Raw genomic sequence first — 15,841 nt, 5'->3', positions numbered from 1 at the left:
TATATTATATTTGTGATGGTTTTATCATTACAACTCTAAGCGTTATTTAAGATTCCTGCGAAGTCATAGGCAATAACTTTAAAAAAATAGTTTTGACTTCGCAAAGCCTAAAGTACTTAAGCCTATTAAACTTATTCAAGAAAATGTATTTATAACTTGTGGATTGTGGAGTGTTACGGTCAGAGCAACTTTGTTGTACGGCCAAGATTTATTTAAATTTAAAACTTATTTATAAATTAAATATTCAAATAAATAAATTGTGTATATTGCAATACAAAAAGATTGCGTTTACTTGTAACGAACAATTTACACAGCTAAATACGTACGATTATATATTTAATTTATATAAATATATAAGTAATATATTTAATTAATATATTGAACCAACTAAAACTTTTGCCGAGTATGAGAAAATGTGCACAGCGAAGAATTGAATTATAAAAAGGCTTCAACGCTATTAAACTAAATCATTTGATCTGTCAATACCAAACGAATGAAGTCATAGTCGGTTTAACAATAAATAATAATTTTATCCCTCATTGTAGTTCTATCGTAACATAGTAATAAACAATTTATGGACAATTCATCGCATGTGATATTTATTGGTTTTAACAACATTTATGCCTGAGTTGCACTATTTCCTTGATAAGCTTTCAGCAATGTCAATATTTTGTTATTTGATAAAATAAACTTATTGAAAATAAAATTAGATTAAACGTATTTTTTATAAATAAAGCATTATAATCAGTGCGATTCAAATAAGTAGCAATTAAATAAAAAATATAGTAATACCCGAAGTTTTCTTTAGTGCTGAGTACAATGTGTATTGTTGTTAACATATAATAAGTTTTTTAAATGAGAGATTTTATCAATAGTGAACTTCGTTTACACGCATTTGTTGAATATGCATAATAAACGCAGAACACGTAGAAGGCTCTGTCAGTAATATTTGAAGCTTCTTAAATTTCCTTTCACGTCACACTTGGTATATCAAACCTTTTGTGCGGTAACTACAATAGAAATGTGATACAACATGACTTTCTTTCCTCTCAATGGGTACAACATAAATCCAAAGGGGTAACCTTCTCATAAAACTAGTTCACCCTTAATTTTTATTTTTAAAAATACTGTTATTATTATTCGTTTATTTATTCTAATTTTTCAATGTTCTCGTTTTATCGAGGTTTTATTTTCCGTTTTTGCGAGATTTTGTCCAAACAAAAACGGTTAGGACTACCTAATAATTAGATAAGAATTACCGAACAATTCCACATGTATTGAGTATGACTGCTTTCTGTAATAAAATAAAAGTTAGTTTGTGAATAACAAGCGCCTGTAAGCTGGAGAATAGTGAGTGAGGAATGCCTCCAGTTGCTGAGATGATAATGGGTATAATTTTACGACCTTAACTTTCCACTGGGATTTAATTTCGATAGACAAATATACTTGGCAATTTTTTCAGTGAAAGTTGAGGCTATGTTATGAGTTTTAGGCACAGCGATATCTATAAGGTATACGGTCTCATTTAACTTATCATGTAACATAATGTCTGTTCTATTAAAGTGCCCAGTCTTATCAGTTATTCCAGTCCTATCCCAATACAGCTTAAATTCACGTGATTCGAGGATGATGTCTGGTTTGTATTTATAATAAGCAGTTTTGTCATTAACAAGTTTGTAGTGAATGCTAGGTATCTAGGTATTGATGAACAGTGACAGCTATTTGATCGTGCCTATGTTTATTATTATCGTTATTACTTGTTAAATTTAGATGTCAGCGGCAATAGCCCAAAAAAATCATGTACGCTAGTAATATTATCACAGCAATATGGAGTGGTGAAGCAAACAAGCACAATATATATTTTGGTAAAAATTGACAATCAAGGTCAAAAACAATAATAATCGCTTTGTTGACGTCGTCCCGCTGTTCGTATCATTAGACTTCCATATTTTGCGTGGATAAGTTGATATTTCATGATTTAAAAGATTATAAGTGATAAAGTGTTTACTAAGTGTTGCACTTAGTGTCCGTAAGTCAATTGCATTGAAAAGTTTGAAGGGAGTGCAGATATAGTGAATTGTAGTGTAATTTTATAATTTGTGTAAAACATGCAATCGTTTAGGAAATTGGCCATAAATTTGGCCGTGTTAAATAAGCAATTCGTAAGGTAAGTTGAATTTAATAAATCTTTTTGTTGGTCTCGACAAGTAAATAAATTATAATATTATAGTAGCTCTAAATTATCTAGAATACTAAAAAACTTCGGGTAAAGTTGTACTTATTATCGAATAAATATTATCAAACAAAAAATTTACCTTGTTTTATCATTTCTTAGATCATATAGATAACGTATATTTTATATTAAAATCGACACAAATTATTGTTCGTGTTTGTAAAAATTCATGCCTCTAAATGTATTTTAAAGGCCAGTGACGGTAAGCAGTGCAGCCGTTAATAGTAATGAGAATAGTCAGGAACTGAAGTCATGGCGAGAGATACCTGGCCCTTCTTCTTTACCTCTAATTGGACAAATACATCATTTTCTTCCCGGAGGTATGTTTATTGTAGCCGTGACGTGATGTCCGGTAGATGTGAAACAACGAAATCGATAATTATTGAAAGAATTTATAATAAAAAAAAAAACAAATAAATAATTATGGAGTAAAAATATATTATGATAACTAATAATAGATAACCGAGAATTATAATAGATAACAGAGAATTATACGATGTGCCTGTGTCGCCAATGCATTAAATGATACCAATATTAATATTAGGTCCTTACATATGAAATTAGCGTTTTGACGTACTGACCACTCTTACTCACGAAATATCTCCTCCTGATTAAGAATTCCAAATGCAAATTTATAAATTCATTTAGCTGGTACATTTGAATTTTGAAAATAATTATTCATTTGTTTTTTTCTCATTATTTTTTTCTTTGGCGTTGCTTATTACCTCATAATAGAAAACAGAAAATATGGTTATATTTACGAGTACGAGTTCTACCGTGGCACCAGTGCTGCAGAAACAGCTCGTAGGATTAATGATATGTACGGCGTTGGTATCGCATAAGAAAGGACGGTACTTTTTTGGTTCCAATGTTTTCGTTCTGGAATATTCGACCTTCAGAACCAACCCCGAGGACGGTCGGAGACCAAAGTGGAAAATTAAGATTAAGAAAAAGGCAGTCCAAACTGCCTTCAAAGAGTTTATTGATTCTCGCCCCATTTTTTTTTTTAGTGAAGGGATAAATGAAATACCTATGAGATGGTAAAAGTGCATAGATAGCAAAGGTGCATACTTAGATTAATTAAATACATGTTTAAAAAAAATAATTGACTTTATATTCCTTCCGTACAAAACGCCAATTTCATATGTAAGGACACAATATATGACATTTTAAGACTAAACATAAAATAAAAATCAAAATCATTCATTAAATTAGCCACAGGACATGTTTTTTCATTTCATTAATTAACAACATCTTATAACATTATCAGAAATGTTGTCACATAAATAGTAGCGGATCAGTAACTTGCGACTGAAATAGTTAAACGTTGCCGTTCCGAACAAGTCATTCACAAAATTATTAACCTTAAGAAACCTGCGTTTTTCGCGTGAATTATCTTGTAAACATTCCACTTTTTTATTATTTGTTTTTTTTAGACAATTTAATTACACTTATATTAACAAGTATTAATCGTCGTTTCATTTAATGAGATGACGTCGGCGCCACTCTGTATAGTACACGCTACACAACGCAAAATAACTAGAACGGCAAACGATAAACGACGGCGGATAACGTCATGCCGTTTGCCGTGTGACGGGACTATCTTACCTCCAAGACCTGTTCATGTTCATAGATGCTTAACTTAACTTTTCTACAACTTGATAATTATTTAAGTACATTTCAAATTTACTTAAATATACCAATCTCATGTAATTTGTATCGACTTACAGTGATTGGCTATTTTATTTTTATGTTATTGTAATGCGTATCCAATAAATATTATAATTTTTATATTATTTAAATGATATCACTTTCTGTCAATGTCGACAAATTTATGATTGTATATTACGTTGAGTTTCGAATTTCCACAGATCTTAATGAAAGAAACGGTCCGACGAATTATGGATTTATTTCGTATATGAATATTTAAATTCTTTGTAATATATTTGCAAAGAGATATTTAAAAGTATTTTTGTTGTTTTAAGATAGCATGTCTCGTTTATTTTAGAAGTTAAGGATAACTAATATCGAATTATCCGCTTTATAAATTTAATTTAGAAGTAAAATCAAAACTTGGATTGATTAAATAGATAATATTTCTCAAAAGACATAGAAGAATATCTAAATAGTTAGCGGAAATAAAGTAACAGCGGTAAATGTTCCAATCTTGAGCTAAGACCTCCTCTCCCTATCGAGGATAATATTTTGAGCTTATTCCACCTCGTGGGGTAGTGGACACACATGTGGCAGAATTTCATTTCTTCACTTCAGAGCACGAGATGAATTATAAAGACAAATTAAGCACATGAAAATTTAATAGTGCCTGCCTGGGTTTGAATACGCAATCATCGGTTCAGATGAAAACAGAGTAAAAATTATACTGAGTCAATATTTTCAGGCTCACTACATACAGTTGATAGCGGTGTGGGTATACCCGAAAAACTATACCAGCTTTTTGGACCTATTGTTAGACTGGAAGGAGCATTTGGTTCGCCCACAATAATTTTTTTGTTCGACGCTGAAGCTTCGTCTCAAGTAAAACTTTTTCTAATATATAAAATGGTTATGTGACTGGCAGCTACCACAAAGACTATATGAAATAAAATAAAAATTTCAGATACTACGTAATGAGAATTGGATGCCGATTCGAATCGGTTTTCAAAGTTTGGAATATTTCAGGAAGAAGTATAAGAAAAGCGGACGTGAGCAGAATGAATCAACAGGTCTAATCACTGAGTGAGTCAGCATTTTTTGTATGTCCTTTTATGATAAAATACTTTTTATACTTAGCTGTTATTAAATTGGTAAAAATTTGAAACGACATATAATAGTTATTGTTTAAATTTTAGGCAACTTGAACCGTGGAAGAAGTTCCGATCAACTGTAAACCCTATTATGCTACAAACTAAAACTATTAAACTGTATAGAAACAGCTTAAATGAAGTTGCTGAAGATATGATTAAAAGGTATAACACCGATTCATTGAATTTTTACGAAATAATATTACTGCTCTACATCTAATTAAAAGGAAAAAATCTCGTTAATTTCTAAACTTTTTAGAATGAAGTTTATACGTAACGAAAAAAATATGTTGGAAGGGAAATTCGATGAGGAGATGAATTTGTGGGCATTGGAATCCATTGCTTTAGTAGCACTTGGGGGTCGTCTTAATTGCCTTGATCGTAGTCTCCCAGAAAATTCTCCGGAAAGGAAGTTAATACAGACAATACATTACATATTTAAAACGGTGGAAGCAATTGATTTTAAGCCAAACCTCTGGAGATACATTTCAACCCCAACCTTCAAAAAGGTAATGAACATGTATGAAACACAAGTAGAGTACGTATTTTTCTTTAATTGTTTTCTCGTTACATATTTATGAATTAACAGAAAAAATCGTTTTAATGGTTTATTCTCTCTTTAGACTCAGTAAATTTTTTATTGGAAAAGCGATAAAACAACTTGAAACTAAGGATAAAAACTTAAACGAAGAAAAAGGCATTTTGGAAAAACTGCTGGAAATTGACGAAAACACAGCCGTAACCATGGCCAGTGATATGTTGTTTGCTGGTGTCGACACGGTAAATTATTGTAATTAATAAAATAACATATTCCAAAACAGTATGCCCAAATGCATGCAATGTATATGAAATTGCAAATTATAAACACTGAACTGTTTTAGGCAGCAAACACCATGACAGCGACTCTTTACTTACTGGCTACAAACCCAGAAAAGCAAATAAAATTAAGGGAAGAAATCATGTCCGGAAAAGAGGAGCGATCATACTTAAAAGCGTGTATAAAAGAGTCGATGAGGATACTCCCAGTGGTTTCAGGAAACTTGAGGCAAACAACAAAAGAATACGATATTTTAGGCTACAGAATACCCAAAGATGTAAGTAAAGTAATTTTTTTTATCACTTTAATTATTCAATTGAATCAAACCATTCTCCTCCATTTTCAGATGCAAGTATCATTTGGTCATCAATTTTTGTCGTCAATGGAAGAGCATTTTCCGAGAGCAAAGGAATATATACCAGAAAGATGGATTACCGAAAAAACTGACCCGTTGCATCACAGCAACGCACATCCTTTTGCATTCAGCCCATTCGGATTCGGAGTTCGCAGTTGTATTGGTAAATGGCGTTTTCATTGCTTACAAACTCCTGAAGACAAGTTCGTACATGCTATGAATTCTTAATTTTCATCACATATTTGTTTTATGTCTATTTTAATTATAGAATTAGTATATAAAATCCTGTTACCTTCTAACTTTCAATTTTACAAATATTTAGATGTATTTTTCATACTAATATATATATTGTTACTGACTTCTTTCCATATAGTTACTTATTTTTATGTTACAGGTCGTCGGATAGCTGAATTGGAAATAGAAATATTCCTCGCTAAGGTCATAGAGAACTTCCACGTGGAATGGTTTGGACCACCGCTGAAGGTTAAGCCTAGTACTCTCAACTACATCATGGAACCCTTCAACTTTGTGTTTAAGGATGTTAAGTAGTATATTTTAATTGCGGCTTAATTAGTACTAAACAGGTTACAAGATATATACTTAGTTGTGTCTTACCCTATTATGTTGCTTCTTATGTCCATTCCTGATCCCTTTGATCCCGCTGTCTTACTCACTTCTAGTTTAAATTTTGCAAAATGCAATATTAATATTTTTTTTTCAAAGAGAACTGCCAGTATTATTTAAAAAATAAATTTGGCACAATTTATAGGATATAAAAACTTGTCGTGAGATGAAAGTACTCGTATTTACTTAGTTTGAAAGTTTTAATAGATAAAATTATTTACATCAAATTATTTAATTTCCTTGTTTATCTACACAAGTTAATCTCGCGACAAGCTATTATATCATATAAATTGTGTCGAATGTGTCAAATGTGACATAACGTTATAAGTATAATATATAAGTTAAAAGTAAAAGTTTTAGTGTAAGTTTAATTTTTCTTTTTAACGCATTTAAATAAAAGCTTATTTTCAAGAAGGTTTTTTTATTTTTTACTTTTAAGTAATTAATTTCGTATTCGTAGTCTCAGTAAGTCCTTTCATTTGATACCCATATTATAGGCAAGTACTAAAAACTTACTCCGCCATATTGGTTTACAGTGACTTCATTTTATTTTTTGACTTATTCTCAGCAAGCTCTTTCATTTGAGAGCCATATTGTAGGAATGTATTAAAAAAATAATAGTAAGTGCTAAATATATTTGCTTCTAAATTGAGTTGCAAGATTTCACCCGTACATACTTTTAAAGTTACGTAAGTACATTGGAAGTTAAATAAAAGCTTTTTAAAAAGAACAAGATTTCTATGTCAATACTATTTTTCTACGGAAGAAACATAATTTGTGGTATATTATTTTAAAGTTATATAAATTTTTATAACAATTCAGTATATATTTGGACTTTATTATATTTAAGTTTATTTATTAAATAATGGGATGTTTTTTTTTATAAAATTTTCCTACATTTTTTCTTGTAATTTAATTACATATTTATTTTGAAATGAAATAATCTCGAAATGTTATATCTATAGAACCGTTTCATTTATGATAATAATGCACACTAATAATAATTTTTAATAAATTGAATGGAAACAAAATTCCTTATGTACACATATTATTCAACACGTACCAAGTGACAAAAAGGATAAGTAATAACTCTAAAGAAGTCGGAAACTAGGTGTTATTAGCTTATCTTTCCTCCTCGTATCTATACAATGATTGCCACCGTTTCTTTCAAAAAAATAATATAGATATATTATTGTATTATAATATCGTTGTAAACATATTGTGAAGCAACTGTAAGTATACATACTATATTCAAAACATCCTTAAGAGCATCTCTTTTTTATAGGATTAAAACAGTTTCAATGTCTTTAGCGCTACCCCGAAGCATAATGCCACGAGAGACAGTATACTATGAAAGTAACCAAAGCATATTATTCTAACAGAATCAACATGTGTGTGTTGCGGAGCTGAGTCTCCTACAGCTAAAGCTGAAGAGTTGAGTAAGAGAAAAAGAAAAAGAAAGCTTAAGTATATTTTATCGATACCTATTGAAATAATTCCAAACAGTCGGGTCGAAACCAACAATAGAGCAATAGATTTACTAACAATCTTTCGTTTCTCTTTCAATATTATCCAGTTTATATTAAAATAATACAAACTTTATAATGTAAAATTTTTAAGACCATTATAAAAAATAAAGACATAACCTAATATGTAATAGAAAATTGAGGTTATAGTTACAAGTATACGTAGGCTACAAACACAAGTTTCTAAGACATGAGAAAGCAGTTCACGTTCATTGTTCTTAATATCACCATTACTGATATCACAACCAAAGATGACTTTGCAAATCCTATATATCAGTTTTTTTTTTTACAGAAAAATAGGTTTATAATAATAATAAAGTAATCCTGCTTTATATTATGTTTGTGATTGTCGTACCATTACAAATCTTAACATTATTGATATTCCTACGAATTCATAGGAGTGTTACAGTCAGAGCAATTTCATAGGTTGCAGTACGATCAAGATTTACATTTAAAACTTTTATACAAATTGAATACTCAAGCCGCATGGCATCATGAGCTTCGCTACACCAATCATTTGAACACAGTTATATTTAACGGGGGTTTCTGGCAATTTGTGGCGAATCGTTTGTTGATAGGAAAATAAAAAATGGGGTATTTTTAATTGCAGTACAAAATTATTCCGTTTGCTTGAAAACAACATCTACAGAGCTAAAAACGTACAAGTGGACAATTTTTTATACAATTACGAGTGACTTGAAACCTAGATATATATTTTTTTAAATTAATTATACATTTTTATTTTATATTCTACTGTATTAAGAACGATGCAACAAAAACCCTATTGGATTTATCCGTACATCGGTATTCGTTGTCAACACTTCTAATAGATAATATTTTATATATATATCTATATATATATACAGACTTAAAACTATACAATAATAAAATATAAAAGAAACAAAATGCAGGTTCATAGTAAAAAAATAATGATATAATTAGCTGCTTTGGTTTTTTTTTCATAAACTAGTGGCAAGTGGATTGTCGCGGTGACTATTCAACAACCGGCTTACAAACAAACTTAACTAACTAAACTTGTTGTACTTACAAGTACTCGTACAACATCGTTGAGTATAGCATTTATACAGGTGTTCCAGGAATTGTATTAATTATTTTATATTTGCAAAATATACATCGAGTTTTTTTTAATGTTTTTTATATTTTTTTCCTGTTTTGTTTTATTTTTTAGTCATCAATTTTGTTAATTTATAAATAAATATTTTGCATCAGCTAAAACTTTCACTGAGAATGAGAAAATGTGCACAGCAAAGAATTGAATTATAAAAAGGCTTCAACGGTGTTAAATCCAATCATTTGATCTGTCAATACCAAACGAATGAGTTCGCAGTCGCTATAATAATAAATAATAATTTTATCGCTCATTGAAGATCTATCGTAACATGGTACGTTGTATTAACAATGCTTTAACAACGTTTATGCCTGAGTGTGAAGAACCATTTCATCGATAAGCTTATAGCACTGTAAATATTTTTTAATTAGACTAAAAAGTATTTTTTTTAGTTTAAGCATTATAAACAGTAGGTAGCATTCATATGTTTAATTCCAAAAATAATAAACTTGCGAAAAATTTATGGTGCTTGCTGAGTTTGACCACGTAATCTTCGTTAAGAATTCCCTTGTTCTAGGCATAGTATACTTTACCATTTCACTTTTAATATACCTGGTCTTACACAAATACGAATACTTAATATAAAATGCATAAGCAACGCAGAATACGTAGAAGGCTCTGTCAGTAATATTTCAAGATTCCTAAATTTCCTTTCACATCACACTTGGTATATCAAATCTTTTGTGCGGTAACTACAATAGAAATGTGATACAATATGACACTCTTTCGTCTCAATGGCTACAATAGAAATAAAATGGGATAGCCTTCTCATAACACTAGTTCCTTCAATTTTTATTTTTCATACTTATTTGACGCCTTAAAAAAACATTTTATTAATCGTATGCCGAAGAAAAGTTATATTGTTTCGTTTTACTTAACAAGCGTTTAATTTCAACGATATCGTTATTTTTATTCATTCTTATTAAGCTTTTACTTCTATCCACGACATAACATTTAGCAAGTCATTTTATATAAATAAAGTTATTAGTATATTACAGATTGCCTAAAAAACTGAAGCAAAAACGTTTCGTCATAAGAAAATATCATGGATAGTGAAACCGCCAATGTAAGCTAGTTCAGATTAAGATATTCAGTTATTTCTATGTTACAATTAATTTTTAGTTTTTGGTTATAATTCTCAATCCTTTATTTTTAGTTATCAATTTTAAACTTTAATAACAATGACTCATTTCTTTCTTAGATGGTTTAGATTTTGTTAACATTTAAATCAATGCGAGTTCATGAACTCTAGATCATATTTATCATTTGTCCATATTTATACTGTTAATTCAATAAGTACTACAATGAAAACAAAATAGTGCTAATCTTCTTAAAGCCTATTCCAATAGGAGTTGGAAAAAAGATAAACAAACTTTAAAAAAATAAATTAAATTTAAGTAAGGTTTTATAATTTTGGCGCCAAATGTAGATGAGCGACTTGCAAATTACTACGAAATGAAATCAAAACAAAATCTGTCAAAGGTTTCAAAATTCCTAAAAAAACTGTTGAATAAGCGCGTAGGTAGCGGGCGACCCACTAGTTGTTAAATTAAGCAGGCAAAGTAAGAAGATGAAATTCCGCTTTCGCAATTGTATTTAAAGTCTCAGATATTACCAATCGGCGTGTGTTTAAGCGTCATCAAAGGGAAGACTCGTCAAAGTTCTATCCATATTGAAGTCCGTGTGATCGCCCTTTGAGCCAAAAGACGCATATTCAGTAAGTGACAGTCTACTTCTTATCACATTGAAGTAGACAATATTCATTGACTTAGCTACTGATTCATTTTGTGGGGTTTTTTTTAATATAAAGTAGAAACAGTTTCGATTATCAATAAATCCTACTTTAAAAATGCAACGATATTAAATAGCTATTATATCAATAACAGAAAACAATTAAAATTGTAATCTTGAAACTTCGATATTGATGCCGCCTGAAAATAAAAAATGGAGTCTAATCAAACAAAACATTGTTAAAGTCAAACATATTTAGTTTGAATAAAGGTCAATCAAAGGCACGAACCACGCCTGTGGAGATTTAATAGTTTAAATATAATTTATTATGTCCACTCCGACATTTTGGTAAATATCAAATAATTAATATCAGCTAACTATAAAACATTACTTTTTACTTTTATAATGTATTTTTTCTTTTATGTGTCAAATTAAAATATCATTAATTCAATTCAATGTCTTGGTTTTCTAGTAATCGTTTGCGGTAGTGAGATATTATCGGTAAATGTAAAAATAATAACTCGTAAGATTTAGATTTCTACAGTGCCAGGAAACTGTTTATACAGGGCTCTTTAAAAAAACAATTATGGTTATTTTTATCAAGACAAGTGGCATCGTACTACATTTTTTTTTCTGTTAAAATTATATATAATAGTTTTACAGATAAAGCATTTCAAAATATTGTTTCAGAAAATACAGCGTGATTAAATATAAATATGTCCTCTAAGCGTAACGCTAACGTAACAAGATTTGCGGGGAAATTTTACGACAATATCCTAAGGCGAATAGTCGGGTAAATCCTCGTCACTTGATCTAAGTGAGCACTGACGATAACCGACGTCGTGTTCACAGATAAATTCTTGCCGGACAACAAGAAAATGTATTGTGTCATTTTTTGCCATACTAATTTAACAAACGGTAATAATTATATCGATATAAATATATTATTTTATTGTGTTAAAAAATCGGTGCACCACTTTAAAACTTCTGAAATACTGAAAACCCGTTCTAAGTTTACCGATTATACAGATTTTGGACAACATTACTCGGCGTTTGTTAACTTAAAAACGTTAATTTTCTTAATAATATAAACTCTGATTTATTTCATTGATTTGACATTCGAAAGAAGAAGACGCAGTATCGTCTAACATATCACCTCTCAAACATTTATAAGGCAACGACATTTATAAAGCAAAGGCGAATCACTTCGTTATTTATTATAATATAAATATTGTTGTATGGATAAAAAAAGCGTTCGATAGATTTGGTTTCTTGCCCTCGACCATGAAACTCGGCCTCAATAAATTAGGACTTGGAACAAACGTTGCTTTGCGACACGCAAGCAATATGGCTTATTGAATCAACTCGCCCAAGATTCGCCAGTTAATGTTGACATTGATGTAATTCCTATGTCAAGGGCAGCGTTCACCTTCCGGAGTAAGTGGTGGCTGGTGGCGCACGCGATGTCATTACCGATATTGAACATGGCTTTTAGCAGTATTAAAAATCTATGTTTCTCTAGTGGCTCGGAAATATTTACGCCTACGAAAATTTTTATTGAGTCGGATTAGTATCGAAGTTAAAAATAAAATCACTTAGCTAATTAATCTATAAAATAAAGTTACGGTCTGTAAGTGTACTACTGCTAGGTTAATTAGACACTTGAAATTTTTTTGATGCTAGCCTCGGCTTGAACCCGCAATATTCGGTTCACGTTAGCCTATTCTAACCACTATGCTCTTCCGGTATAAATTTCTAATTTGAAATAATTTTGCACTTAACATAAATTTTATAATAGACGAATAAAATATTCAAAACATGAATGTAGAGTACCGATTACTCTAGCTTTCCTTTGCCGTTGGATTGAGTTATCTTATTTCCCAGTACAATTTATATCTTGCTTGAATAAAACAGTGCTACATTGGAAATTAAACGGTAATTTGACTTATATTGCAACAGAATACAAAGCAATGTAGATCTGATTTGCAGATAGGATGTGACCGCGGGTTAAGCGTAGTTTTCTCCTTTTGTCCTGAAGTGAAGGTGTAATTTAAATTGCAAATACCCGCAGTAGCCATTGCACAAACAAGCTTTGTGCATGGAACATTTGCATTGAGATTGAGAACGATTGCATCTGTTACATAAAACATTTTTCCGCAATCAATGACAAAGATGACCAGATTTCAATAAAAACAAAAACAGATGAATATTATTTTGTGAAATTGCTATCATATATATTCTTTAATAATAATGACAATAACGATGTAAATGAAAATAAATAGATCTCGATCTCGTTCTTTAATTATTTGTTTTTAATTTTGTAATGAAGATAAGTTATGAATTTCTCAATCCTTACTTTCTCAAGCAAACATCAGCACCTATAGTTTATTTATGTCGTACAATTTAAGTGGTATAAGTTACTTTCACTGATGACGCTATTAATTTAAATTATATTTTATGATAAAAACAAGACTTATCTTATACTAAGATTCTTAAATACTAAAAGATATTAGGAAATGAAAAAAATCAAATAAAAAAGTAACATAATATTTAGAGGTACTAAGTCATTGTCAGGCGGGCAAATCTATCTGTCCCGTAACAAAGGTCCTAATATTGTAACTCACCGCAAAATTTACTGCCATGGACTAACAAACTTAAAATATAGGAAAACGAGTTTCAAATAGTAAAAGTTGAGGGAAATGTCAAAAAGTCATTAATAGTTATTGACATAGAGCCCTTAGAGTGAAATGTCAAAAAGTCATTAATGGTTATTGACATATATATTGCCCTTAGAGTGAAATCATACTCGCCCATATAAATTTATTTATAACGAGTTGTTGGTTCTGTGGTATTATTCATTCATTTAATTTTTTTTCTATCAAGTAATTCCTACTAAAGGTTTGGAGTGAGAAAGTTGCCAAAGTTTCCTAAAGCACGATAAACTGGTGGTCCTGCTTCTGATCTCTCTCGTTCTGGTCTCTGGCTCTGGCTCTGGCTCTGTAGCCATTCATCCAGAGAGCTGGTATGATTTTGTCGGCCATAACCAATTTCAGTCAAGACGACAATGTTGTTATTTATTATGATTGTCATTAGTTTAAAAAAAATAACATAATTGGTCAAAATAAAAAATATTTCTTTGTCCACACTAGCAGGTGTTTAGTACTTTGTAAAATGTACACATAACAATGGTATACAAGAACTATTTAGTATTTAAGATGAATAATACGTTTTAAATAAGTGTTCATCGTAATAATGTCATATAAAGACGAAATAAAACCAGACATCGTTCTAGGTACTTAAATAACATCATTCATTGTGATTTCCAAGAAAGGAAATCTCAATTTATTAAACCGTAGGAAAATTTACCACGAGGAAGGAACCTCTCCCGATCTTATTAAATAGCGGTTCGCTGTTCTTTCGTATTATTAAAACGTTTTTAAAATACAAATGACAATACAAAACTTACAATATCTTACTAGCTGATCGTCTTAGCTTCGTTCGAGTGAAATAAGAATTTTATTTACTACCGGGTCCATTCTAAGCCATACAGAAAAAAATACACACAAAAATGTAATCATCGAAATTTGTCCAAACGTTAAAAGCAGTACCTACATATTGTAAGCAAATCATAATATGCCATATTATAATTAAGAATATTTATTACTTTACGTTCAAATCCAATAATTATTTATGTCTACTGTAATCGAACGTTAATTTTGCGTATAAAGCATTTTAATTGTAATGATTAGTTCATTTTACTCCTAACTAGTAACATATTCGAAAGAAAATAGCTGTAGTTTTCCATGGAGGAAAGATCAAAATTAATTTATACTGTCATTTCTGCCAACTGTATTGTAATGAAGAAAGGATTTGGCATCATCGTGTATCTATCTATCTATCCTTCCCAATGTTGCCAAAGCATAATGACAAATGACAAAATTAATATTTCTAACCACGCCAATCTCTATGGGTGGTGGAGACCACTTAACATCATTTGCCGGTCCGCCTACCTATTACATAAAAAAAGTTAAAAATAAATCTTTAAGCGCATACAGAAATAACTATAATTATTACGTCATACTTAATAAAGTGGTGAACGTAAATAAAACGCCCTTATTATCTTTGAAGCACAACACTGTTAAATACAATATATAGTGCAAACACTTATTATATTGAAAATGATCACCTTACAGCTACTAATTGTTCTTACTGCCTGGAACGCAAATCCAGCGTAATTGTAGGAAAACTCCTTTCTATAGTTTTAAATGCTCTAATTATTTATTTATTAAAAAGACACATTGAACCGTTATTCTTTCAACATTTGAATTATATTTATCTTTGTGATTCGTTAAAAAGCAACCGCCATTTTGACAAATATAATTTGGTGTTTTAAATCTTAAATCCCGCCAAAACTATCTATTATTTTTCCACAAATAATAAAATCTTTCATTCGTTTCGTTTAAAAAATACATTACAATGTAGTCAATATTGAAAATTATAATATTACAATTATGATCATTATTATTATTGATATGTCGTCAATACGATTATATTTATAGCAAATGTCCCAACGAATTCGACGACGTGCAGTGCGTTTCGCCTTCGATACTTTCCCCCCGCCTTAG

General features: G+C 30.3%; 1 protein-coding gene across 1 annotated transcript; it reads left to right on the top strand.

Moving 5' to 3' along the window:
• Positions 1-1,901: 1,901 nt before the first annotated feature.
• LOC125077574 (cytochrome P450 CYP12A2-like) lies at positions 1,902-7,003 on the top strand. The gene is made up of 10 exons (XM_047689521.1): positions 1,902-2,167; positions 2,426-2,553; positions 4,632-4,768; positions 4,851-4,969; positions 5,083-5,199; positions 5,294-5,572; positions 5,658-5,814; positions 5,916-6,128; positions 6,198-6,369; positions 6,601-7,003. The coding sequence occupies exons 1-10, from the start codon at positions 2,109-2,111 to the stop codon at positions 6,753-6,755; spliced, it is 1,536 nt and encodes a 511-aa protein (XP_047545477.1). The 5' UTR covers positions 1,902-2,108; the 3' UTR covers positions 6,756-7,003.
• Positions 7,004-15,841: the final 8,838 nt, after the last annotated feature.

The sequence above is a fragment of the Vanessa atalanta genome, chromosome 4, assembly GCF_905147765.1.
Source record: "Vanessa atalanta chromosome 4, ilVanAtal1.2, whole genome shotgun sequence".
In the NCBI taxonomy this organism is placed as follows: Eukaryota; Metazoa; Arthropoda; class Insecta; order Lepidoptera; family Nymphalidae; genus Vanessa; species Vanessa atalanta.
The sequence above is the reverse complement of the archived record's forward strand: the minus strand, read 5'-3'. Positions and strand labels throughout refer to the sequence as shown.

What these genes read in the sequence shown, in the direction of transcription:
- LOC125077574 (XM_047689521.1), top strand. Translation starts at nt 2,109, where the DNA reads ATGCAATCGTTTAGGAAATTGGCCATAAATTTGGCCGTGTTAAATAAG. An exon ending in TTAAATAAGCAATTCGTAAG is followed by an intron (nt 2,168 to 2,425) that starts GTAAGTTGAATT and finishes TGTATTTTAAAG; the next exon opens with GCCAGTGACGGTAAGCAGTG. An exon ending in ACGCTGAAGCTTCGTCTCAA is followed by an intron (nt 4,769 to 4,850) that starts GTAAAACTTTTT and finishes TAAAAATTTCAG; the next exon opens with ATACTACGTAATGAGAATTG.